Genomic DNA, 27,204 nt, shown 5'->3' with positions numbered 1-27,204 from the left:
GAATGATGTAATGGGGCGTGGGGATTGTTTAGGGAATGAAGTCAGCGAGGGGAAAAAAGGAGGGTTCGTCCCTCCCTCGCGCTCTCTTGTTCTGGCTTTGGTGGGACCGGTCGCGTATCTTTTTTTTTCTGTCTGGGTCGAGGACGGCTGCGCTTTGTGCTGTGTGCGCCTGAGAGGTTTATCGGAACCTTGTGGAGTGTGGGACGACCGGAGGAGGACGGTGTTCCCGAGCATTGGTGCTCTCCGGACGCGTTGTGGCTGTGTGGTGCGGTCCGGCCAGGAATTCGGAGGAGTAGGAAGTTTTGCCGCCGCTTGGCGGCTGTGTGCCCGTGTGGCGATTTGTGCTATCTTGTGCGCTTTCCGCGTGGAGACTTGGGGACCGTTCATGTTCGTCCTTGTTGGTCGGCCGATACTCAAGGCTGAGTATCGGCCGACTCACTGCAACAGTTTATTTTATTTTATGTTTTCCCCTGTCGTGTCTTTGTGTCTGAGCGGAGACGTCTCAACGTAGGAATATAGTTTTTACCTCAGCATTCATTTTTTTTCTTATTGTCTGCATTTATTGCCATTAAACCCATTATTGGTGAATTTCATTCCTCATCTTGTTTCGTTTCTGTGTTGTGGGGATCGGATAACCCCCATGTGCTTCTCGTTGAGGTAAGGCTTCGGTTCCTTCCCGCGTGCACCAAAAAATAATCCCGCCAAGTTCGGGTACACGCCTCAGAGTTAATGACATTCGGCTTTCCATCACCCTGAGGTGTTCTCTACAGGGTGGACGTGACAATACCATAAACTGCTCTTTACACCATAACATGGTGCAAGTTTAGAAACATAGGAATTCTTCCGCATTCTTTGTTGTTAATGAGCCTAATCAATTCAGGAAATCATTTTGGTGTATATATACACATTCCACATCAGAAAGCTCCAGTACAACTCCACAAAAAAAAACATGCCTCGCACGCACAAACTTTTGGGTGGGCTGCACTGTGGGTCAAGGCGGGGGAGGGGCCTTCAGTAGAATGGGAGGAGGTGATGATGACAGGGCAAAGGGAAACGATGGAACATCTTGTGGTGATAGAAAGAAGAAAAATATGTCGAGCAAGGAGTCACAGGCCTCCTGTAGGGGAGACCCAAAGGCTTTGCGGCCACTCTGAGCAGCAGGAAAGTGCGCTGTAAAAAATAATAACTGCACCTTCTTAAGCGAGGAAAAACATCACCTTGTGAAGAGACATGATTATGCACCAAAGCAAGAAGCTGAGAAGGTGCTAACTGGCTCACCACCATTAAAGACAATGCTCCAGAGAAGAAAACTACAAACGGAAACCTAGAGTGTTGAGGAGGAGATAATCTTCCAATGCAAGATGTATTCCATACATGAGGCATGGGGGAGTAAAGGTAAGGGTGAACTGTTCAGGAACCAGCTGAAAATAATGAAATTGGCCACTAGGGCAGAGACAGTCACCCTTGATAAATTTGAGAAGGTCTTTTCAACAATTAAAAGATATCTGGATAAAGAAAGAATAGAAGAGATTACATCTAGGGTAAGGAGCCTGGTGTTGTTTTTTTTTGTTTTCTTTTGTATTTTTTTGTATACAAGATCGAGGCTCGTGAAAGAGCGAACATTAATCACACAGAAAGACAAACAGACACATAAAACAAATGACATCGGGAGCGGTAGACAAGATGGGGAGAGAGGGGGAAGGACACAAACACAACATTTGAGAGCAGGGACCGAGAGACATGGAGACATCGAGAGAACTGTGGGAGGGAGAGGGCTTTGGGGGGGAGGCATGGGAAGGGTGGGGGTGGGAGAGGTATAAAACATATGGACACTGCCAGGACTTCCAGGAAAGAAGTTGGAATTTCAAACAAGGTGGATCTGGGGTGAATTAGTGGGGGTAGAAAAGATCAAGGTTTTGGATGGGGGAAGATAAGAGATGGTGGTGAACAGCTGGTTTAAAGACCTGGAGGGAGGAGTGTGATTGAAGTGAGTGTGGGAGTTTGTTCCAGAGGCGGGAGAAAAGAGGAATGAAAGAGTGAAGGTGAGCAGAGAGCCGAGATTTCGGCAGTTTAACCATCAGAGGGTGGCTGGCAGATCTTGTGCGACCTGTAGGAATATTTGGGGGACAGAGCACAGAGAGAGCTGCGGGAGCAAGGCCGGAGAGGAGTCGGTAGAAGACAGAAAGACCACCTACCTGCCTGCGGTGAGTGAGTGAAAGGCCCTCAGAGATAGCTTCATCGCGGGAGATTCCAATGATTCTGAAAGCTTTGGATTCAACAGCGTGAAGCCGAGCCAGGTGTGAGGCAGGAGCACCAGCCCATAGGGGAGAACAGTATTCCATTGAGCTGCGGATGAAAGCCTTGCATGTGGTGAGGAGCTCAGGTGTGCCTAGGAAGGACTTCGCACGACGGAGGATGCCCAGTCGGCGACTGGCTTTGGAGGCCAGCTTGGAAATGTGGTTTTCCCAAGAAAGATCATGGCAGATAGTGAGACCCAAAAGCTTGAGCGACAGAACTTCTTGGAGAGGATTGTTGAGAAAGTAGATGGGAGGGTTGTCCAGTCGATCTTTTCGGAGAGACATAGTAAGAGTGTGAGATTTGTCAGGATTGAAAGACATGTTCCACTTGTTTGACCAGTCTGTGATTTTGTCCAGGTCTTCAGAGAGTGAGGAGGCTGCAGACTACCGATCTGAGGGAATAGGAATGGAGCGGCAGAGAGTGGAGTCATCAGCAAAGAGATAGAGAGGATTTTCCAGAGAGTCGGAGAGATCATTGATAAAGACCAGAAAAAGCACAGGGCCCAGCACACTGCCTTGGGGAACTCCAGCCTGAACAGGAAGGGGAGATGAGAGAAATCCATTCAGGGCCACACGTTGACTACGACCAGAGAGGAAGTCCGCAAGCCATGCATGGAGATTTCCATGGATACCATAGGAGGAGAGTTTGGTGAGCAGAGCTGGGTGCCAGACCGTATCGAAGGCACGTGATATGTCAAGGGAGACAGCTCTGGTTTCCTGTTTGGCATTGAGGACCTCCATCCATTGTTGAGACAGCAGAAGCAGCATGTCCAGAGTAGAGTGACCTGGTCTGAAACCAAATTGATGATCAGAGATCAAGCCATTGGAGAAGAGGAAAGATTTCATATCCGAAGCAATGATGGATTCCATGACTTTGCTGATAATTGGGAGCAGGCTGATTGGTCTGTAGTTGCAAGGATCTGTTTTTGCACCTTTTTGTGTAAAGCGATAATGTTTGCTGATTTCCAGGATGCTGGCAGATGACCTTGAGCAAAAGATAGGGTGAAAAGAACAGAGAGAGGGTGAGATAGAGCGGCAGAGCAGGATTTTAGGACCCGTGGGCTGATGCCGTCTGGTCCAGTTGCAGAATCAGAGTCGAGGTTTGACAAAAACTCCTCCACCTTGTCAGGAGAGAAAGACACAGAGTCCAGGAGCAGTTGGGTTCGACTGGGAAGGGTGGGAACAGAGAGAGATGGGTTTGGGACTAAGGATTTTGAGGCAAACACAGAGTTGAGGCATTCGGCTTTGTCACGTGCGATGTCAACTGTGTGGCCATTTGAGGTAAGGGAGGGGATGGAGGGGGAACAAACACCATGGAGGGGAAAACACCAACAAACACCGGATTTGACCAGACGCCACCAGGATTTGGAGGAAGGAGACAGGTTTGAGAGTTCATTCTTGAGTGAGGAGAGATAGTGCTTCCTGGCACTCCTGAGGGTAGACACACACTTGTTCCGAGCTTGGTGGAAGGAACTGAGATTGCCTTCAGTTGGATTAGCCTTCCAAGAGGCAAAGGCAAGTTGTTTCAGGGCAACTGCCTCACCACAAGATTCAGTGTACCATGGACGGGAGGAAGGGTAAGACAACTGAAGGCGAGATGGGATAAATTTGTGCATGAGAGAGATCAGTTTGCTTTGGAAGAATTCCCAGGAAGAATTGATGTCAGAGGCAGTGGAGATGGGAGACCAATCCAGACGATTGATGGCTGCTTGAAGACCGTCCCAGTCGGCCTGAGTGAAATGCCAGACTCGTCGACGCTGAGGAGGCTCTCTGAGAATGGCCAGAGAGATGTCCACTTTGACAAACACATGATCAGAAGAACCGATTGGAGCAGAAGAAGAGCAGCAGGCATTAGCAGGGAAGTTTGTCATAACCAAGTCTAGAAGAGAAGATACTCCATTGGCTGAGATCCGGGTTGGGAAATTGACAGATTGTGTCAATCCCAGTGAGTCACAGAAGTCCTTTGCTGAGGTGCCATGACTGGTGGGAGAGGAACCCACACCCAACCAGGTGGCATGATGACAATTGAATGTCACCACATATGAGGAAGAGAGAGTTGGGATGAGTGGATAGAAGTTGGTCCATGTTGTCAGACAGTGAAATGTAGATGGAGTCATCACTGTTTGGGGGACGGTACAGAACACATATGAACAAAAGGTAGGAGCGGAGAGGAAGCCGTAGCCAGAGGTACTCCTGGGGGTGAGGAGGAGAGAGGGCAGTGCAAGTAGAGTGAGGAAGAGAGTTTTTGATAAAGATAGCCACCCCACCACCAGGCCGAGGCTCAGGTCTATCATACCGGAGGAGGGAGTAACCAGGAAGAGATATTAAGGAATCAGAGACATCTTGAAGGAGGAAAGTCTCTGTTAAGCAGATCAAGTCTGGATTGTCAGAAGCAACCTGTATGGAGAGATCAGTCAGGTTTGAGCGAAGGCCCCGGATGTTTGAGGTCCATACCGTTAATGAAGAGAGAGAGGGAGCATCGGATACAGGACAGGGGAGGGGAGGAGTAGGGTAAGATGAAGGATGAGAGGGGGAGGTAGGGAGAGCAGTTGATAGTGTGTCAGAGATTGCAGAAGAGTTCCAAGAAAGGGAAGGATGAGGAGGATGAAAGGTTTGATGGTGAAGGGATGAGGCACAGTGAGGGGTTGTTTGAGGGTGGGCAGAGGAAAGTAGAAGGTTGGGGGGGGTGGAGGTATGAGATAGAAGGGAGACGAAGTGGGGAGGAGGCAGCTTTGAGGAGGAGGGGGGAGGAGGGAGAATTGGAGAGGAATGGTATGGGGGGAGATTTGAATGGGAGGGGTTGGCGGGGAGTTTTGAAGGGGAGGAGTGAGGGGGGAGTTTAGGAGGGGAGGGGAAAGGGGGGAGTTTAGGAGGGAAGGGGCAAGGGGGGGATTTGGAGGGGAGGGGCAAGGGGGGAGTTTAGGAGGGGAAGGGCAAGGGGGGAGTTCAGGAGTGGAGGGGCAAGGGGGGGGATTTGGAGGGGAGGGGCAAGGGGGGAGTTTAGGAGGGGAAGGGCAAGGGGGGAGTTCAGGAGTGGAGGGGCAAGGGGGGAGTTTAAGAGTGGAGGGGCAAGGGGGGAGTTTAGAGTGTAGGTGCAAGGGGGGGATTTGGATGGGAGGGGCAAGAGGGGAGTTTAGAAAGTGGATGATTAATGAAAGACGAACATTGAAAACAAATTGGGTTTGGGAATTGGAAATTTGGGAATTGGAAAACAAATTGGGAATTGGAAAAGAACAAATTGGCTTAGTGGTTAGGGTGCCGGCTTGGGATCCTAGGATCCTGGGTTCGAATCCCGATCGATCGCTGAATTAATGCCAGGGGGGTTGACTCAGCCTGTCATCCTTCCGAGGTCGGCAAATTTGAGTACCAGTTCACTGGTAAAATTCCCTGTGTGTCGCAAGAGGCGACTAACAGGGTTGGCGGCAGGAAGGGCATCCGGCCATAAAACATTGCTTCAAAAAGGGGACCACGGTGCCCAAAAAAGGCCAACCCCTGCTCTGCGGGGAAAAATAGCCTCTAAAAGTAGGTACATCTAGGGTAAGGCAACAAGTGGCAAGAGAGATTAGAGAAAGGGGAACTAAGTGCTCGCTTGAAGGTGAAGACAGAGATGGCAATATTTTGGCGGAGATTGCAAGAATTTGGCCGTGGTGGCACGAGAGGAAGTTTTGGCTGTGCAATGAGACGGGGGACCAAACCCTGACATAGACCTGGACCAAAGGCGATGAAGAAAGAGTGTGGCAAAAGGAAAGAATAACAGTATCCCCCTGAAAGAGGGGCAAGAGCAGATCAGACACAAAGACCAGGTGACTCGGGCACAAACAAAGGGGAAAATAATGGAAACAGTAGATGGTGATGGGCAGAAAGACAAGGGAGAGCAGCAGAATGAGGGAGAGGAGGATGGTGAAGATGATTAAGAGTAGCATAGACTGGAAGAAGAGCTAGCCAACAAAATAGAATAGAAGAGATGAGATTGATAAAACTCAGAGAAAGACCAAAACTTTACGGCATAAAAAACAATAAATGGACAAAAATCTTTGTGAGACTAACCAACCATTCAATTAGAAAAATGATTTCAAAATCATCCACCTTGAAGGAAATCAATGCGCCTGTTTCACAGCGGCACTATTTATTCAAGAAAAAGTAACGGGCAAACAACACCAGAAAAATAAAAAACCAGGCCCGACAAACAGAAACCAAATTCCACCTTGGAGACAGAGATTAGCGACACAAAGAGAGCAACTGCGGAAGGAAGTAGGACAAATACAACAGTTCAGGAAAGGAAACAGACACCCAAAAGTAAAAAGAGAATCCAAAGAATAAAAAACAAACTTAAAATCGAAGACAAAGACCTCAAGTGCTTGGGTGCTGAAAATAAACTCAAAATATAAATGACAGCAAGGACGATAAAAAAAAACAATGAAGGAGAAAACAAAACCACATGTTTGAAAGTAACCCAAAGGAGATTTTACCGTGAATTGGGGAAACAAAATCAGAATTGTGTCAGCTCCCCCTGAAAAATAAAAATTGGAAAAATTCTGGAAAGGAATTGTTGAAGATAGAAAAGAGCATAACAAGGAAGCAGAATGGATCCCAAACTTGGAAAAGAAGAAGCAACATCTCAAGGAAATCTCCCTATTGATTATTGATGAAGAGAACATTTGAAAACAACTTCAAAAAATACCAAACTTCAAAAGCCCAGGCCCAGATGGAATTCCAAATTTCTGGCTAAAACAACTTGATGCTCTTCACAATCAATATGCCAGGATATTTAACGAACTGAAGAAAAGGCAGTGGATGAGTGGCTCATAGAAGGGAACACCTTTCTCATCCCAAAATTGGAGGAAACCCAACTCCCCCACAAATACCGGCCGATAATTAACATGTCTACCAACCACATACAAACTGCTGACTGGAATCGTCACAGAAATGATGTACCATCATCTAACACAGCAAGGAGGTACAAGGACGGATCAAAAGGGATGTAAGAGAGGTTGTTATGGAACAATTGACCCCACCTACTAGTGAACAAGGCTATACTTGAAAATTGCAAAATGCGAAGAACTTAATTGTTCACCGCCTGGATAGACGATAAGAAAGCTTTTGTTCGTGTCCCACATTCGTGGATGATAAAATGCATGTAAATATACAAAATCAATCCCCAAATAATCAAACTGAGAAAGCAATGGAGCTCCGGAATACCACATTGAAATTGCAGTACTCAGAAGGAAATATCGAAATACCAGATGTGGAGATACAGTGTAGAATCTTCCAGGGAGACAGGCTTTCTCCCATTCTGTTTTGTCTGGCTCTGGACCCACTAAGTAATGTCATCAATGAACAAGGACACGGATACACCCGAACAACCAATAGACGAACATCCAAAGAAATAGTGAGGTGACACATCTACTATAGAACCACCTTTCGAGGCCATTTTTCCCAGCAGAGCAGAGGTTGGCCTTTTTTGAGCACGGTGGTCCCCTTTTTGAAGCAATGTTTTATGGCCGGATGCCCTTCCTGCCGTCAACCCTGTTAATCGCCTCTTGCGGCACACAGGGAATGACCAGGGAACTGGTACTCAATTTGCCAACCTTGGAAGGATGACAAGCTGAGTCAACCCCCCCGGGCGTTAATTCAGCGATCGACCGGGATTTGAACCCAGGATACTCGGATCCCAAGCTTTTCTTGTTGATCTTGCTTGTCCCGTATTTGTGTTTGTGGGTTCGGATTCGAACCCAGGATCCTAGGATTCCAAGCCGGCACCCTAACCGCTAAGCCAACACCAGGCTTGACACACCTACGATACATGGATGATTTGAAGCTCTTCACACCAAATGACAAAAAATTGACAACAACTAAAACTAGTAAAACGGTCTTCCGAGGACATTAATATGGAATTTGGACTAGACAAGTGCGCCAAGTGCACATTTGTACAAGGTAAACCAACAAAAACGGACAACATATAAATTGACTTTGAAACAACAATACAGCAGTTAGAAAACGAAGCATCATACAAATACCTCTGAGTAGAAGAGGGCCACCAAATATGTCACAAACAAATGCGCAAAACAATCGCCAAACAATACCTACGTAGAATGAAGCTGATCCTGAAAAGATACCTCTCCCCTAGAATACCTACGTAGAACGAAGCTGATCCTGAAAACATACCTCTCCCCAAGAAACAAAATCAAAGCCACAAACCAGCTTGTAGTGCCAGTGTTCCAATATAGCTGCAGAATAATAAACTGGGCCCAATCAGCAAGCAACAAGTTAGACATCAAAACAAGAAAACTTCTTACCATCCACAAAATGTTTTACAAAAACCAGTGCATCCCGAGAATGTACCTGCCGAGACGAGAGGGTGGGAGCGGCCTGATGGAACTCGACCATGTGCACAGAGCGACGACTGCAAGACCAGCTGAGTATATGAAATGCTCAGCAGACTATCTGATGCAATTTGTAAACAAACATGAACAAAACAAACCTGTAAAGGTATCCCTATCTCACCTTGCAAATAATTTACAAAAACAGGTGTGAATAGAAGATGCCACACAGGAAAATGAAACAACAACAAATAGAGCCCCAACAATTGAAAAAAGACTAAATAAGTACAGATATATTCAAAGTACACCACCCCCATGCCAAATAATTAAATATCCTCCAGCGCGGCATCGCTGGGGCGCCTTCAGCGTTCAGCAATACCGCCGTGCAGCTCATAGAGACTGCATTGGGAGGGAGAGGTCGACAATAATTGATTGATTAATTGCATAATTAAAATCAAGAAATAATGATCATAAGATATTTTCTTAATCAATTGGCTAATAGCATACCTGAACCACCAGTGCTTCATCCGAAGCTGTAACTTTTTGAAAGATAATAAAATAAGTCGTTAATTGAAAAAAATTTTTTAAATTGATTAATCAATAAATATTTAATCGATGAATTGATTAATCAATAAATCAAAAATATCCTTTATAGCCACATCACTTGGTCACTGTCATGTCCAAATATCAGCTTCTTAGCTCAAAAGGTGCCTGAGATATTGCCCAGATGAGAAATAAAATACATAATTGGCTCCGGTCGTAAGTTTGTTTATTTACAATCAGGTCACTCCATCCCCGTCCTCTGGTCGGCTCAGCGCACTCCCACTCATCGTCCCAGCGCACCTGGTCACAACAACGCACACAATCGCACCTCCTGTGTGCGAACCCTGGCCAAATCACCTGAATTCATACCCGCCGTACAAAACAACATCAAGCTCACCCTGTTCAATACCCGGTCCCTCAACGACACATGCCTCATCCTGAACGACGACATCATGGAAAATAAACTGGACTTTCTCTGTCTCACTGAGACCTGGCAACAACCTCTGGACTACTTCGCACTCAACCTCACCACACCCAATGGATATTCTTACATCAATAAACCACGCTCGGAGGGCCGAGGTGGTGGAATTGCCGTTATTCACCGACAAGACATCAGGACCAGCCTCATCTCCATCGCATCTGCTCCATCATTTGAACACCTGGCTTTTAAACTCTCTGGTCACACACAGTCAGTCATGGCTGTTGTCTACCGCCCTCCCAAACCACACCCATCATTCCTGTCTGACTTCTCCTACTTTCTGACCCAGCTATGTTCCCTCTCCCCCTCAATCCTCCTCCTTGGTGATTTCAATATCCACATGGACTCCACTGACTCCACGATAACCACTGACTTCACTGATTTACTCACCTGTTTTAACCTCACTCAACATGTCAACTTTCCTACCCATAACCGTGGTCACATTTTGGACCTTGTCTGCTCTACTGGACTAATTTTGCACCATCTCTCTGGCTCCGACCTCACTCTCTCTGACCACTTAGCCATCACTCTGACCATCAACATCCCCACCCCAGCACCAAGGCATTATCGCACTATCAACTTCCGTAAGCTAAATGCTCTTTCACCTACCTCATTCTCATCCACCCTCTCTGAAAAAATGTCCACTTCTCCCTTCGTTGACCTCCACACCCCTTCTGACCTCACTGACTACTACAACCACACTCTCTCCTCCTGCCTTGACCAGCTTGCGCCTATGAAAACCAAAACAGTTTCTTTCACCCATTCCGCTCCCTGGTTTACCCCTGAACTCCGCCTGATGAAAACTCGTGCTCGCCAACTTGAAAGACTCTGCAATAAAACAGGTCTCACAGTTCACTCCCAGGCCTACAAGGACCACCTACAACACGATAAAGATTCCCACTCCCGCGCCCGCTCCGCGTACTACTCTCAAATTATCCACTCTGGCTCCGGAAACCCAAAAGCACTCTTCTCTACAATATACAAACTCCTCAGCCCCCTGAACACCACCACCCAGTCATTCACAGTAGACAACTGCATCTCCTTCCTTTCATTCTTCCAACGCAAAATTGAAAACATCTACAACAGCTTGACCACCGCCTCACCCGCTCCCCCTCAAACCACCTGCCCCCCCTTATCCTGCCATCCCCTGTCTCAATTCTCCCCAGTCTCCCCTACTGACCTCTCTGAACTCCTCATAGGAATGAAAACTGCCACCTGCACTCTTGACCCCATCCCCTCCAGCTTTGTCAAGGCCTCCCTTCCTGCTCTCTCTCCACTTATCATTGCAACAATAAACTCCTCCCTGTCTACAGTCATCGTCCCACCGTCCCTCAAAATTGCTGCTGTTACCCCCCATTCTGAAAAAACCTGGACTAAACCCTGACACCCGAAATAACTTCAGACCCATCTCCAACCTACCCTTTCTGTCAGAAGTTTTGGAACGTGCTGTAGCCACTCAACTCAAACATCACCTCTCTGCCAATAACCTGTATGAAACATTCCAATCCAGAATCCGCTCCAACCACAGTACTGAAACTGCTCTTCTCAAAATCACCAACGACCTTCTCCTCTCCTCTGATGCTGGCAACCTCAACATTCTCATCCTCCTCGACCTCAGCGCCGCCTTTGACACCATCGATCACACCATCCGACTCACCCGACTTGAAACCACCTTTAACATAACCGGCACTGCCCTCTCTTGGATTAAATCATACCTCTCTGACAGACGCCAGTTCATCTCCATCAATAACTGCAAATCCTCCACTGCTCCCCTACCCCAAGGTGTCCCCCAAGGATCAGTTATTGGCCCCCTCCTCTTCATCCTTTACCTGTCCCCCCTCGGTCACGTAATCCGCCGTCATGGTCTCCAATTCCACTGCTTCGCCGATGACATCCAGCTTTTCATCTCCACCAAGTCCATCTCCACCGCCACCCACTCTATCCTGACAAACTGCATCACTGAAATAAAATCCTGGCTTCAAATCAACTTCCTCAAACTTAACTATGATAAATCTGAAATAATCATCATTGGCCCAAAAACGTTCATAAAATCCACCCATAACTTTGCCCTCAACATCGACGGTATCCCAGTATCCACCTCCCCTCACATCCGGAAGCTTGGCATCATCTTTGACCAAACCCTCTCCTTCGACAAATACACTAAACAGATCACAAAGACAGCCTTCTTTCACCTGAAAAACATCGCCCGTCTCCGTCAATCCCTCTCCTCCGTGGCTGCAGAGACCCTCATCCATGCCTTCATCACTTCCCGTCTGGACTACTGCAATAGCCTCCTTTATGGTTCACCCTCAACCATCACCAATAAACTCCAATACATTCAGAACTCCGCTGCCCGTCTACTCACCCATTCCCGGACCCGTGACCACATCACCCCCGTCCTTTACAAGCTTCACTGGCTCCCCATCTCCCAGAGAATCCAGTACAAAATCCTCCTCTTGACCTACAAAGCCCTCCATAACCTGGCCCCATCCTACCTGGCTGACCTCCTCTCCAGACACACTCCCACCCGCAACCTCCGCTCTGCTGGTACCAACCTCCTGACCCCCCCCCCCCCACCCATCCAGACCAAATTCAGATCCTGGGGGGACAGGGACTTCTCCATCGCTGCTCCCACCCTCTGGCACTCACTACCTCACACCATCAGATACTCCTCCTCACTCACCACATTCAAAACATCACTCAAGACCCACCTGTTCAACACTGCATTCAACATTTAACCCGCAGCATCTAACCCCTGACTATCTCCTCTCCTTCTCCCTCCTTTGTGCTTTGAATATTTCCCTATTGATTCTTCTCTTTTGCAATTGTTGTTATGTTTTGCTGTGCATTATGTTTTGCACTCTGTCAAAGCGTCTTTGGGCTTCCTGAAAAGCGCTATATAAAATAAATGCATTATTATTATTATTATTATTATTATTATTATTATTATAATTGATTAATAATGAAAATAAATAAATAATAGCCATAAAATAATTAAATAATTGATCAATTGGCTAATATAATACCTAAACCAGCACTGTTTCATCCGAGTCTGTAACTTTAAAAAAATTAATCAATTAAGTCATTAATTGAATAATTAAATAATGAATCGATTAATTGATTCATCCATAAATCAAAAATAGCCTTTACAGCCAAATCACTTGGTCATTGTCGTGTCCAAATGTCAGCTTCCTAACTCAAAAGGTGCCTGAGATATTGCCCAGATGCGAAAGGAAATAAACAAGTACTTAATTAGAAGAAAAGAACCAACTTTAGAGGTCATTTTCCCCGCAGAGCAGGGGTTGGCCTTTTTTGGGCACCTTGGTCTCCTTTTTGAAGCAATGTTTTATGGCCAGATGCCCTTCCTGCCACCAACCCTGTTAGTCACCTCTTATGACACACAGGAATTACCAGTGAACTGGTCCTCAATTTGCCGACCTCGGAAGGATGACAGGCTGAGTCAACCCCCCTGGTGTTAATTCAACGATTGACCGGGATTCGAACCCAGGATCCTCGGATCCAAAATAAGTACTTAATTAATCGATAATAATTAAATAATTAATCAATTAATTGATTATTCAAAAAACAAAAATTACCTTTTTTGCCAAAGCAATTTCCCACTATTTTGCTGAAATTTCAGCTTCCTAGCTCAAAAGATGGCTGAGATATCGCCCGGACAAACAAACAAGAAAACAAGAAAGAAACCGGAGTGAAAACAGAGTACTCCCTTTCAGTGCGCGTTATTGCCGGGCTCCCTTCGGTGCCTGCCAATGACGTTATGCAGCGCCTGGAGATGGCATAGGAAAGGAGCAGTGTGCAATATCAAGAAATATACACGAACAACTGGGAGAATGACAAAATAGCAGGAAAATAAAAAGAAAAGAATTGGACAGAGTGGGGATAGACAAAGAAGGCTCATGGGAATTAGCTAAGAAGAGGTCAGCTCAACTTAACTGGGACGGATAATGAATCATAATAAATTCCCAAGATCAAGGAAACTACACCAATGGATTTAAAAAGATGGCGTAACTGAGCCAGACGGACAAGTGTCGATTCTGCAAGACAGAAACAGCAAAAACTTTGCAAAAAACTATTATTAGAACAACTTTACACACAACGGAACAACAAAGTATGCAAAGTGATCCATTGGCATATCTGAAAAAAATTAAACATCCCAGTACCAGGAAACTCATGGAAACAAGAACCAAGGACAATCATTGAAAATGAGGACGTCATGCTCACGTACGACCTGATGATTCCATCAAGTGTGAACATAGAAAACAAAGCATTGCGTCCGGACATTGTACTCGGGAACAAAAAGGAAAAGGACAGCATTGATGATTGAGATATCAGTACCCAGCGATTTTGGCCTAAACAATGCAGAAATCAAGAAAATGTTTTGGAGATAGGGATAAAAACGATATATAGCAGGACATCTCAAAGTTATGGACCGATTTTGATGATACTTGATGGAGAGGTTGTGTGTGTGACAAGGAAGAATCGATTTGATTTTGGTAAAGTTCTGAATATGGATTCGGATATGAGAATTATTTAATTTTTTACGTGATTCTTCACCACTGAGTGATACTGCTACAACCAACATATAGCAGGATATCTCATAAAGTTATGGATAGATTTGGACGAAACTTGATGGGACAGGTTGTGTGTGTGACGAGGAAGAATCGATTCAATTTCGGTGAAGATCCGGCTCTGGCTGGGATAATTTTATTCTTCACCATTGGGAGATAGGGTCAAAAACGATACATAGCAGGATATATCAAAAGGATGTGGACGGATGTTTTTGATTAAAATGTGATTCTGTTTTGTGATTTTCTGGTCTACTGAATGAATGAATGAATGATCGTTTTAAGGCCATTTTCCCCGCTAGAGCGGGGGTTAGCCTCTCGGATACAAAATGAAAACTGTTCACCTGGTGGAGGTATGCTCTCTACTTAGTGCCGTTCTAGTTTCAGAATAAAATCAGCTGTTCCTGTTGGTTTCCTCTGCAGGGTAGTGCATTTCACAGCAACGACTCACCATGAGCACCAAGGAGCTTTCAAAAGTCCTCTGGGATAAAGTTGTGGAAAGGCACAGCAGGGGATGGGTATAAAAATACATCAAAGGCCTTGGATATCCCTTGGAGCACAGTCAAGACAATCGTTAAGAAGTGGAATGCGTATGGTAACACCAAGACCCAGCCTAGATCAGGCCGTGCCTCTAAAGTGGATGACCAAGCAAGGAGGTGATTGATCAGAGAGGCCACCAAGAGGCCAATGGCAACTTTGAAAGAGCTACAGGCCTTTATGGAAAAGACTGGTCACTGTGTGCATGTGACAACAATGCTTGGGGTAGCATTCCACAAATCTGGCCTGTACGGTATTGTGGCAAGAAGGAAGCCATTACTCAAAAAAGCCCACCTTGAGTCCCATTTGTGGTATGCGAAAAACCACTCCGGAGATTCTGCAGCCATGTGGCAAAAAGTTTTGTGGTCTGATAAAACCAAGATGGAAATTTTTTGGCCGAAATGCAAAATGTTACGTTTGGCGCAAACCCAACGCAGACCATCACCCAAGGAACTCCATCCCTACTGTGAAGCATGGTGGTGGCAGCATCATGTTATGGGGATATATCTCATCAGCAGTGACTGGGGCCCTTGGCAACATAGAAGGGAAAATGGATGGAGCAAAATACAGAACAATCCTAGAGGAAAACTTGCTGCCCTCTACGAGAAAGCTTAAATTGGGACGGAAGTTCACCTTTCAGCATGCCAATGACCCGGAGTGCACAGCCAAAACTACACTGGAGTGTGTAAGGAACAAAACGATAAATGTCCTTGAGTGACCCATTGAGAGCCCCGACCTAATTCTAATCGAAAATCTGTGGCATGACTTAAGATTGCTGTCCATATACGCTGCCCATGCAACTTGACTGATCTTAAACAGTTTTACACAGAAGAATGAGCAAATATTGCCCAATCAAGGTGTGCAAAGTTGGTAGAGACCTATCCCAACAGACACAGCTGTAATTGCTGTCAAAGGTGCTTCCACCAAGTATTAACTCAAGGGGGTGTGCACTTATCCAACTAAGATATTGTTGTGGATCTGCCGCCGGCCTTCTTCCCTTACCAAGGGGGGATTAGTCCCCTTGTATTTACTGACCTGGCGTGACCCGGGACCTATTACGTCCCTTCCGGACAGCGCTAAATAGGGTTTCAGGACAAAATTCGCTGTTACCTAAGTACTAGTGCTGCCCTGGAAGCGAGGAAATAAGCCCCGCACGAACCACGTGTGATGATGATATGCCGAGCGGTTTGCGTACACGTGATCCGCGCCATTATTACTTACTAGCCCGGATTGGAGCGATCTAGGTCGTACCACGCTTAGCCAATGGAGAAATCACAAAGGCGATCGAATTGGAAAGGAAAGGAAGAACAAAGATGTTGAATTAATATTGCACGTACTTACAGCCAGGACGAAGAGACACAGGGAAATCCTTAAACAGTCTTATACTTAATACCCAGGACAAACGGGCCCGTCTCACACACACACTCACACGGGGATTGCTGATCGGCAGGATGATGTTCCCCAGCGCGTCCAGGAATGGCTCTCGTGCAGCTCTCTCAGGTCCCCGGCACGTCCCGTGGAGATGGAAGTAGGTGAAAGCAGGAGCTCGTAGCGTGTCGCCTGAACAATCGGGTTATCTCGGGGTGCACGGTAGAGGGCGGACTTTGGCGTGACTGGCGGTTATTCACTCGCGGTTATGGCCGCGTTCACTCGCGTGGCCGAAATGCGCTATATGCGTTACCCGCGCGTCTGGTTGCGCCCGCGTACTTGTACGGCCAACGCCTCTTCCTCTATCCCCTGGCGCGTACGTTATATTGCGAGGGTCAAAGTTCAACAACGGCGAGTGATGCAAGTTCTCCGGTCCTCTCCACGTTCTCTCTCTGCGTTCCGCCTCCGGATCAGATCTGTGAGTCCTTTGCCACTGCCGTGTGCATGCGAGTCCTTTGCCACTGCCGTGTGCACGCGAGTCCTTTCGAGGGCTTTTCGTATGGGCTTATATAGACCCGCCCCGCGAACCTTCTGGAACTCACCAGACTCTCTTCACCACGCCCTTTCACGCCATTCCGCTCGAGCTCTGATTGGCTGGTGGCTCTTACCGTCCCCCCACGCCGCTGTGCCGAGCTCAACCCTCCTTCACCTTTCGAGGCCCTGCCTCGTGTTAACTTGACTAGGGGACAGCCAAATGGGGTGCGGGATGGATTGCACCCATAGAGGTAGAATGGAGGTTGGAACAAAATGAATGTAGGGCGTATTCTCCTGTCTTTACACAACGCAGGTACTAAGAGGGGAAATGTCATATTCTTACACATACTAAGACATAACTATACTACAAATGGGCCTATATGTTGCTCGTGTGACTAACTATGGGGGGCAAACCTTTAGCCTTTAATGACTTCAATGTGCCAATCTCAAAACCGCAGCAATAATCTTGTTTTGTATTTTCTATTAATTTTCTGAAATTTGTAGAATTTGTTTTTTACCTTGACGTTGTGGGTTACGATATGTAAATAAAGGTGAAATTTTGAAAGGGAGTGTAGACTTTCTTTCGGCACTGTATATACATACATATAAATGTACACATGGGCTGCAATGCAAAAGTCTTAGACAGTTTGCCTTTTTCTACCCTGATGCATAAGGAAATTACAACTTTGTGTTCACTGCAAATACACTTTCATGAAAAGAAAATCCTATTCAAATAACCAAATTTATATACAACATACTGTCACGTTTTCCGCTTCCGGTCCCTCGAGCGACGGGGCTTGCTTTGATCTCTCCACGGCATCAAAGTTTGAGTGTTTTCCCGTTCGTTTCTTTGTCAAATTTCCGCTGCGTATTTTGTTGTGTATGTGTTATTGTGTGTTTCTATTTGGTTTTGGTTTTGTAGTTGTTGCAAATTTGTGTGTAATTAGTCGTTTCTTTGTCCGCGCCTCATGCGGCCTGGTGTATCGTGCGGCCTCCTCGTCTCGACTTGTGCCCCGCCCCCTATATTCTCGTTTGTTCTTTCACCTCTGCTCCTGCTTTCTCAAATCCACGTTCTCACTTAGAGACTTTTCCCAGATTGTTTTCATGGTTTTGTTTAAATATTTATTTAAATATGTTTAAACCGCAGCGATGATACCCCCCCCCCCCCAGGATTTCCATGTTTTAAACGTTTCCCAGTGTGTACCCTGGATAAGAATAGGTACGCCGTATCCCTGCGTGTCGTAGGAGGCGACTAAGAGGGTTGGCGTCAGGAAGGGCATCCGGCCATAAAAAACATTGCCTCAAAAAGAGAACCATGACAATTACAACTACATGTGGGCAGGGTACAGCCCGAAGTGGAGATCGGTTTCTGAGGTTTGGGACATGGAATGTAGGGACAATGACAGGGAGATCAGGAGAAGTGGTGGAAGTATTGGTCAGAAGAAGAGTGGACATATGTTGTGTGCAAGAGACGAGATGGAAGGGAAGTGGTGTGAGAATGGTGAAGGGTAGGCAGGGACAGAAATACAAGTTTGTGTGGCAAGGGTGCCTGGAGGGCGTGAATGGTGTTGGTGTCCTGTTTTCTGAGGAGTTTGTAGACAGTGTGGTGAGTGTGACTAGAGTGAGTGATAGGTTGATGATGGTGAAAATGATGATTGGAAAGCTCTTGGTGAACGTCATCTCGGGATATGCTCCACAGGTTGGTCGGAGCGATGAAGAGAAGGACAAGTTCTGGTGTGCGATAGAGAAGCTGATGGAAAACGTGAAAGATGAGGAAGTTGTTGTGGTAGGAGGAGACCTAAATGGACATGTGGGAAGGAGTATGGATGGTTTTGACGGAGTTCATGGGGGTTACGGATATGGTGTGAGAAATGGAGAAGGTGAAAGGATTTTGGAGTTTGCTGATGGAGCTGATTTGTTGATTTGTAATACTCAGTTCCAGAAAGAGGATAATAAGCTTGTTACATACACGTCAGGTGGGTCGACGACAACCGTTGACTACCTGATGGTGCGTAGGCGAGATAGGGGGCACCTCCGAGACACAAAGGTAATCCCGGGGGAGGAGGCTGTTTCACAGCACCACTTGGTTGTCTGCGACGTAAGGGTGAAAGGTGCGAGGAGAGCTCGGCGGGTGAAGTACCAACCGAGAATGAAGGTGTGGAGTTTGAAAGAGGTGACAGTAAGGGAGGCATTAAAAGAGAGGCTGAGTAGGGTCGAGGATGATGTGGTTGAGCTTGAAAGTGGTTGGATGTCAATGAAAGCTAGTCTGTTGGGAGCCATTGGTGAGGTATGTGGATGGACAAAAGTTCCACCGAGGCACTCGGAAACATGGTGGTGGGATGATGAAGTTGGAAAGAGGATTGACGAGAAGAGGAAGAAGTTCAAGGAGTGGCAGAAGGCGAAGGGTACGGGAGCAGAAACAGCAGAGCATGAAAGTTATAAGGCAGCCAGGAAGGCTGCAAAGAAAGAGGTAGCAAAGGCGCAGGAGGCATGTAGGAAAATGTTCGGAGAACGCTTGGATTCGGAAGAGGGTCAGAGAGCGGTATTCAGGATTGCAAAGCAGATAGCGAAAGAGAGGTGTGATGTGATGGGGGTGAGCTGCTTGAAGGATGAAGTGGGACAAATCGTTGTCGACCCAGATGGAATTAAAGGAAGATGGAAAAGATATATGGAAATGCTGTTGAATACAGAGAATGAATCGGATGGCAACATAGAGAGTAACCCAGTTTTAGGACCGGCAGAGAAGATAACTGAGAAGGAAGTTGAGGAAGCGATAAAAGCAATGAAGGGTAGAAAAGCGGGAGGGCCGACGGGAGTTGTGGGAGATATGTTGAAGGCAGCAGGAAGTTGGGGTGTGAAGAGAATGACAGAGATCTGTAATCTGGTGGTGAAAGAAGGCCGCATTCCAGTGGATTGGGAACTGAGTACCCTCGTCCCTGTATACAAGGGGAAAGGTGACCCTCTGGAGTGTGGCTCGTACCGATCGATAAAGTTATTGGAGCATGGAATGAAGGTATTGGAAAGGGTGTTGGAGAGGAGGATAAGGAAGAAAGTGAAGATCGACGAAATGCAGTTTGGATTTATGCCAGGAAGAGGAACGACAGACGCGCTTTTCATTGTGAGGCAGTTGCAGGAGAAGTACATGGAGAAGAGGAAGAAGTTGTTTCTTGGGTTTGTTGATCTGGAGAAAGCATTCGATCGGGTTCCACGCAAAGTATTGACATGGGCATTGAGGAAGTTAGGAGTGGAGGAATGGTTGATCAGAGTAGTGATGGCAATGTACAAAAGAGCGTGCACAGCTGTAAGGACGAAGGACGGGAACAGTGGTGAGTTTGAGGTGAAGGTGGGAGTGCATCAGGGGTCGGTACTAAGTCCACTACTATTTGTAGCTGTGATGGAGGTGCTGGCTCAGAACGTAAAGGAGGGTTTACCGTGGGAGTTGTTGTGTGCAGATGATCTGGTGTTGATTGCGGAAAGTATGGATGGACTGAAGGAAAAGATGAACACGTGGAAGGAATGTATGGAGACAAAAGGTCTGAAGGTGAATATCGGAAAGACGAAGGTGATGGCAAGTGGTAAAGCATGTGGTGAGGTGGAAAGAACTGGGAAGTGGCCCTGTGCTGTGTGTAGGAAGGGTGTCCGGAGTGAACTCCATTCAGTGTACAATGTGCGCTGAGTGGGTTCATCAAAAATGTAGTGGTCTGAGAGGGTCATTAACCAGTGTGGCAGCTACATTCAAATGTAAGGTGTGCACAGAGGGAGCTGCGGATGGAGGAAATGTTGAGTTGGATCTTGGAGACGGTGTGAAGCTGGAAGGTGTGAAAACATTTTGCTACCTCGGAGACATGCTGAATGGAGAAGGTGGATCAGACTCGGCAACGGTTGCTCGAGTGAGATGTGCATGGAAGAAGTTTCGGGAATTGAGTGGCGTGCTGATGATGAGGGGAGTGTCGTTGAAGCTGAAGGGAAAGGTGTATGCTGCATGTGTGAGAAGTGTTATGATTTATGGGAGCGAGACATGGGTAATGAATGTAGAGCAGCAACGAAGGTTGGAAAGGGTGGAAATGCGAATGGTTCGACGGATTTGCGGAGTATCGTTGAGAGAGAGGAAGACAAATGATGAATTGCGAAAGATGATGGGAATAGAGCCTGTGATTGATGCTGTGAAGAGGAACAGGTTGAGATGGTTTGGTCATGTGTTGAGGAAGGATGAAAGTGACTGGTTGAGAAGAGTGATGGAAATGAATGTAGAAGGAAGTAGAAGACGGGGAAGACCGAGAAAGACTTGGCTAAAGATGGTGGAAGAAGAAATGCGGGCAAGGGGGTTAACAAGGAGAGATGCAGAAAATAGGGCAAAATGGAGAAGATTGTCATGGGGACCGCAAGGCTAACCCCCGCTCTAGCAGGGAAAATGGCCTTTAAAATGCATGTTGTTGTTGTATACTGTCACGTCAAAGGCCCAGCTAATGTGGATCCTCAGCGAATTACAAAAACGATGTTTAAAGTTTGCACTGCATGCACTGCTTTCAGAATTAAGTCTTACGGTCCCTCAAAAGTCATTCAAATGAAGCTGAGACGAGCGGTTGCTCGCACGGTGGAAGGCAGGAAGGGTTGCTATGTTCCCCCTCCATCCACACTCATGATCTTTTCTTCCCACATTAACCCTACCTAAACCAACCCTCTTACTTGCATGTTACTTTGTTTCTTTCCCTCCTTTCCTCTCTTCCTGTTTGTTCATTCCTTTTCTTCTGTCAAACTCAAGTTGTGAAAATCCATGTGACCAAAAATACACACTTTTTAGTTGTTGCTCCATGGTCATGTCCTGCTGGGATCTCTCTAAATTGATACCTTTAGTTATGAAAGTATAACTCCAGGTGAGTAGAAATGCATTTGATGCCAGATGGAAATGTGTGATTTGTTCATTATACACACTGCTAGTTGGCTTTTGCGGACAATTAAGTCCAGTCAATTGATTTCACTGGCATCATGGTTTGTTAACATTGCTGTGGTTTGCCATTTACTTTTTCTCGTTTCCAAAATTCAAATTCTATTTGTTGCTTTGTTCCTCATGCAGGCTTAATTGTGAAGAAACTACTGCATCCAGCAAACTCCTGGAAGGTGAGTTTTTTTTATTTAAATAATGGCCTAGCTCATAGGGCAAAGCCGTCTAGAGAACAGTGTTTGTCCATCCATATGTGGGTGTTTCAAAAAGAGTGATACAACTTTAAATATTTATTTAGAAAGAAACAGAAACCTCAGGAACGTGAACCAAATTTCTTGAAAGCTTATGACATGGTATTTTCTATCACTGATTGCTATTGCAGGAAGTCGCTGCTAGAGTTGGTGAGTGGCCAAGGTCTGAAATTTGCATTTACGCATAATCCTTGTAATTGACGTTCTCGATGTGTGCCCCCCTTCGGTTCAGACAGACATTGATCCTGACTCCAAAGTTCTGTCCAACCTTCCTGTAGCCTGGTGTTGGCTTCGTGGTTAGGGTGCCGGCTTAGGATTCTAGGATCCTGGGTTCGAATCCCGGTCGATCGCTGAATTAACGCCAGGGGGGTTGACTCAGCCTGTCATCCTTCTGAGGTCGGCAAATTGAGTACCAGCTTGCTGGGATGAATGATCCCGGTGTGTACCCTGGTTTGGAATAGGTACACCGTATCCCTGCGCATCGTAATTGCGTGACCAAGGGTTGGTGTCAGGAAGGGCATCCAGCCATAAAAACATTGCCTCAAACAGGGAACCATGATTGTCATGGGGCCCGCAAGGCTAACCCCCGCTCTAGTGGGGAAAATAGCCTTAAAACGATCATTCTATTCATATTCTTTCTTCCTGTAGGTCTCATGTGGCACTGCCTGAAGGTAGTCTGACACCTCCTACTTCAGATCATCCAGGATGGCAGGGCGGTTGATGTAGGCAGAGCCCTTGGCAGCACCCCAGAACCAATAGTCCAGAGGGTTCAAGTCTGGGCTATGGGGTGCCCAGTCATGAGCGGTACCCAGGGCAACGAGGTGGTTTCTGAAGAGCTGCTGCAGGAAAGTGATGGTGCTACCAGCTGTATGCGGGGGTGCACCATCCTGCATAAACCAGGTCATGCTGAACTGGTTTGGGGTGACATTTTGGGCTAGATCATTATGGAACTTCTGGAGCACGGCCCGGTAGCGCTCATGGTTGATCGTCACCGTCCTGCTGTTGTCATTCTCAAACCAGTAAGGCCCTAGCATTCCCCATCTGGCATTGGAGGTGCAGAAGCGTGTGACCTTAGGCCCTTTCAGGTACCTCTCGGTGATCTCCTCAGGTGGTTCTGCCCGCCAGAAAATGTTGTTGTGGTTGTTGATTTAGTCTCATACCACAGAGCCACTACTTTTGTCTTCTGCTCCACTGTCAATGGCATAGTTGAGATATGGAGCTAGAAATCCCAGGGAACAATACCACAATAACACCACCAAACCCTGAAAAGGAAAACGGTATAGGTCAAAAAACAAAGAAATACAGGAAGTCAAAGTTGGGTCAATCTTTTTGAAACACCCTGTATGTATGTATGTATTGTTATGTTTGTGGGGGGTAGGGATACCTTAGTTCAGGTAGAGTGTATAAATTAGTGTGCTCCAACTGTCATGAAGAAGAAGAAACCTTGATGTATCATAAGTAGGGAATTTGTGTGGACCGGATGTCGGGTAAGCTTGTATCTTCGTCCCCATCAGAGGGGGGGGGGGCTTGTTAATTAGCGAGGGATTATGGGTAATTAATTCCCTGTTTGTAATTGCCTCTGTAATTTATTCCTCTGTTCCTTATGACACCATACAAGACATCCAGCCAGAAATCGCCCATTAAACACACTAATTAAAAAACCAACCGGAAACCAGGCATGAAGCATTACCATGGATAACACTGACTTGGTGAGCACACAGGACAGGCAGGGCCATGAGCCATGCTCCGAAGAGCTGTGATTGGCCGGGATTTGATTGGCACAGAGGACTGGTAAGATGGGACTATGGGATTGGTGAAGGAGGCACGGATGGCGTCAGAGCCACGTGTACAAAATAGTTGAGGTGGCGGACATTTTCCTCTTCTCGCTTCTGATTCTGGATTCCATAGTGAACGGTCGCATTTTGGCACTCTCAGCATCGACGTCCTCTCGCCCTTCTCGTTTTGGTCTGGTGGTGAACGGTCGTGTGCCAACATTTTCTCATCTCTTGGGCCCAGACTTTGTTGGTGAATGGTCACTATTGGTCTTGCGCAAGGAAGCTTCATCGCGAACGGTCGTGTTACGACATCCTGCTAGTGGTCGTGAGGAGGGGAACTGTGGATGGAGAGCTGCAGTTTCCGTGCAGAGATCGTGTGGACCAGCACGGCTGGAGGAGCGAGCTGCACGCCTGCTCAGTCACTTCCCGCACGGAGCCAGGAGTTAGCGAGATTACAGTGAGGCCTAGTTTGCGCCAACGAACGTGCGTTTCCGGCCAAGGCCTGAGACGATCTCCGACGATCTCCGACGATCTCTGACGATTTCTGACGAGATAGACCAGCCGATTTGAGCTAAGTGCCCACTAAATCACACCTATTTATTTTTCAGTTATATTTTCCTTTGTCTGTATTCACGTCTGTTTGAGAGCGCTCCATTTAGGAATCATAGTTTTATTTTGTTGTGTTTTATTTTGTTTCCGGCATTTTCTTAAATAAACCGGTATTTTTGTCCTGTTTACTTTCATGTTGTTTGAGTTAATTTATCCAGGTGTGAGGACGTCGGGTGGAGGCCGTCCAGGTAAGTTCTTCATCCCCCCTTTGCCGCGCATATAACGAATACCGTCATATTGAATTGAACGCCTTTGAGTGTTGAGCTCGTTTGGTCCTCCGTGTCACCCTGCGGTGTTCACCACACAGGGTAGTCACGCGACATTATGTATGTATATACAGTGCATTCAGAAAGTATTTAGACCCCTTCACTTTTTTCACATTTTGTTATGTTGCAGCCTTATGCTGAAATCGTTTAAATTCATTTTTTCCCTCATCAATCTACACTCAATACCCCATAATGACAAAGAGAAAATAGGATTTTCGAAAGTTTTGCAAATTTATTAAAAAGAAAAAACTGAAATATCACATTTACATAAGTATTCATACTCTTTGCTATGACACTTGAAATTTAGCTCAGGTGACTCCCATTTCTCTTGATCATCTTTGAGACGTTTCTATACCTTGACTGGAGTCCACCTGTGGTAAATTCAATTGATTGGACATGATTTGGAAAGGCACACACCTGTCTATATAAGGTCTCACAGCTGACAATGCATATCAGAGCAAAAACCAAGCTATGAGGTTGAAGGAACTGCCTGCAGAGCTCAGAGACAGGATTGTGTCGAGGCACAGATCTAGGGAATCCTGCAAAAAATTTCTGCTGCATTGAAGATTCTCAAGTGCACAGTGGCCTCCATAATTCTTAAATGGAAGAAGTTTGGAACAACCAGGACTCTTCCTAGAGCTGGCCGCCTGGCCAAACTGAGCAATCGGGGGAGAAGGGCCTTGGTAAGAGAGGTGACCAAGAACCCAATGGTCGCTCTGGCTGAGCTCCAGAGATCCTCTGTGGAGATGGGAGAAACTTCCAGAAGGACAACCATCACTGCAACACTCCACTGATCTGGGCTTTATGGCAGAGTGGCCAGACGGAAGCAAAATAGTTCCATCTTGGTTTCATCAGACCACAGAATCTTGTTTCTCACAGTCTGAGAGTCCTTTAGGTGTTTTTTTGCAAACTCCAAGCGGACTTTCATCATGTATCACAATCTGCATACTCTACCTTAACGCTTTTTATTCAGTGTGAAACACAAACACGTGAAACACATGACGGAAAACACGTGAAAATAAGGATCGTTTATAACACTCGATCGTTATCGTGGCTGTGGTTGTTGTTGTTTGTGGGCTCCTTCTGTGTAGTTTTATATATTTTCTATTGCTTTACAAAATATCAGGACTGTGTATATAATTTTGTATGCTCGTTCCATATCTTCTAAAGGGTTTCTACTGTCATAGAATAATGAATGTTTCCGTTCAAACTGCTGTGTGAATAAACCATACATTAGCGCTTCTTCCGCCTCTTCAAACTCACAAAGAGACTTTTAGAACTGGTAAATTTGTGATGAAACAAACGATTTTTTACGGTGTAGATGTTTGGTTCCTGTGTTTACAGCGTTTGTCTCTCCGTATGTATGTTTGTCCTTCACATATTTATCCATCATATTGGGTGAGTTTTATCGCCGAAAATTACGCTTCTGAAAGGTAGAATGTAATACCACTTGGCTTTACCAGTAATGTTTCTTTCACACCCTTTTGGGAACGTTCATATATTACGTCATATACCTGGTTGGGGCAAATTATCACACTTGATGATTGGGGGGAACTGAAATTATGACAACAGGGTGATGATTTATGACAGGGGGGGGGGGGGGGTGGGGTGCTTGCCCCCCAGATAATATATAAGTAAAACTTTGATTAAGGGCTCTTCAAACATTGAAGCATTTCTTATGACTGCCTCAAACCACCCTAAGCCTGGTGTTGGCTTAACGGTTAGGGTGGAGGCCTCGGAATCCCAGGGTCCTGAGTTTGAATCCTGGTCAACTGTTGAATTAACACCAGGTGGGGTTGACTCAGCCTGTCATCCTTCCGAGGTCGGCAAAATGAGTACCAACTCACAGGATCCTCTCTCAAGGAGGTTGGTGGCAGGATTTGCACTCCGGCCGCCGTAAAACACCTAATTCTGTAACACACACAGTGGTGTGTGTCGGGATGTTGCTGAGGTCACTTTGATAGTGTTGACTAACTGACCAACATAGAAAATGAAAAACCACTCATAGAGCGACACTTGGCAAAAGAGTACGAAGTAGAATGGCACTCGGTAAAGCATCCTTTTGACTTCACAAATAATTGGTGGTTGAATTCAGTGACTTGATATGCAAATCTTCTTTAAATTGAGTTAATCAGAGGGAAATTGTCAACTTTAGGATTTTTGCCTATGTTGACCTCAAAAATAGTTGGTGATTGAATTCAGTTAGCGGAGATGAAAATCCTATTCAAATTTCAAGTCAATCGGATGAAAATTGAGGATTTTAGAAATCTGGCCAATGTTGACATTTTTGCCTATGTTGACCTCAAAAATAGTTTGGGGTTGAATTCAGTTAGCGGATATGAAAATCCTATTCAAATTTCAAGTCAATCGGATGAAAATTGAGGATTTTAGAAATCTGGCCGATGTTGACATTTTGGCCTATTGACCTCAATAATTGTTGGGGTTGAATTCAGTGACCAGATATGATCCACCACGCGGTGACCCAGGTTGCCCCGTGATTTTTAATCATTTTACATAATAAATTAATCTACTTTAGGGGGAGTGTAACCCGGGTTTGGTGATAGGAAAATCCTTTGTGACACAAAGGATTTTCCTTTCACATGAACCCGGGTTATACTCCCCCTAAAATAGATCAATGAATTATGTAAAATGATTAAAAATCACGGGGCTAACCGGTTACCGTGTGGTGGATCATATG

The 27,204-nt window shown here is 46.0% G+C and overlaps 1 protein-coding gene across 4 annotated transcripts in view; it reads left to right on the top strand.

Moving 5' to 3' along the window:
- The window catches only part of LOC137416855 (ral GTPase-activating protein subunit alpha-1), a 344,184-nt gene that overhangs the window by 27,450 nt on the left and 289,530 nt on the right, over window positions 1-27,204 (top strand). For all 4 annotated transcript variants that reach the window (XM_068102513.2, XM_068102512.2, XM_068102510.2 and 1 more), the window contains exon 5: window positions 21,738-21,781. In XM_068102513.2, the coding sequence (XP_067958614.2) occupies window positions 21,738-21,781 (44 nt within the window). The remainder of the gene's footprint in view (window positions 1-21,737; window positions 21,782-27,204) is intronic.

Source organism: Myxine glutinosa, chromosome 11 (assembly GCF_964187855.1).
Source record: "Myxine glutinosa chromosome 11, kmMyxGlut1.1, whole genome shotgun sequence".
Classification (NCBI taxonomy): Eukaryota; Metazoa; Chordata; class Myxini; order Myxiniformes; family Myxinidae; genus Myxine; species Myxine glutinosa.
Note: the sequence above shows the minus strand (reverse complement) of the source record. Positions and strands in the feature narration are given on the sequence as shown.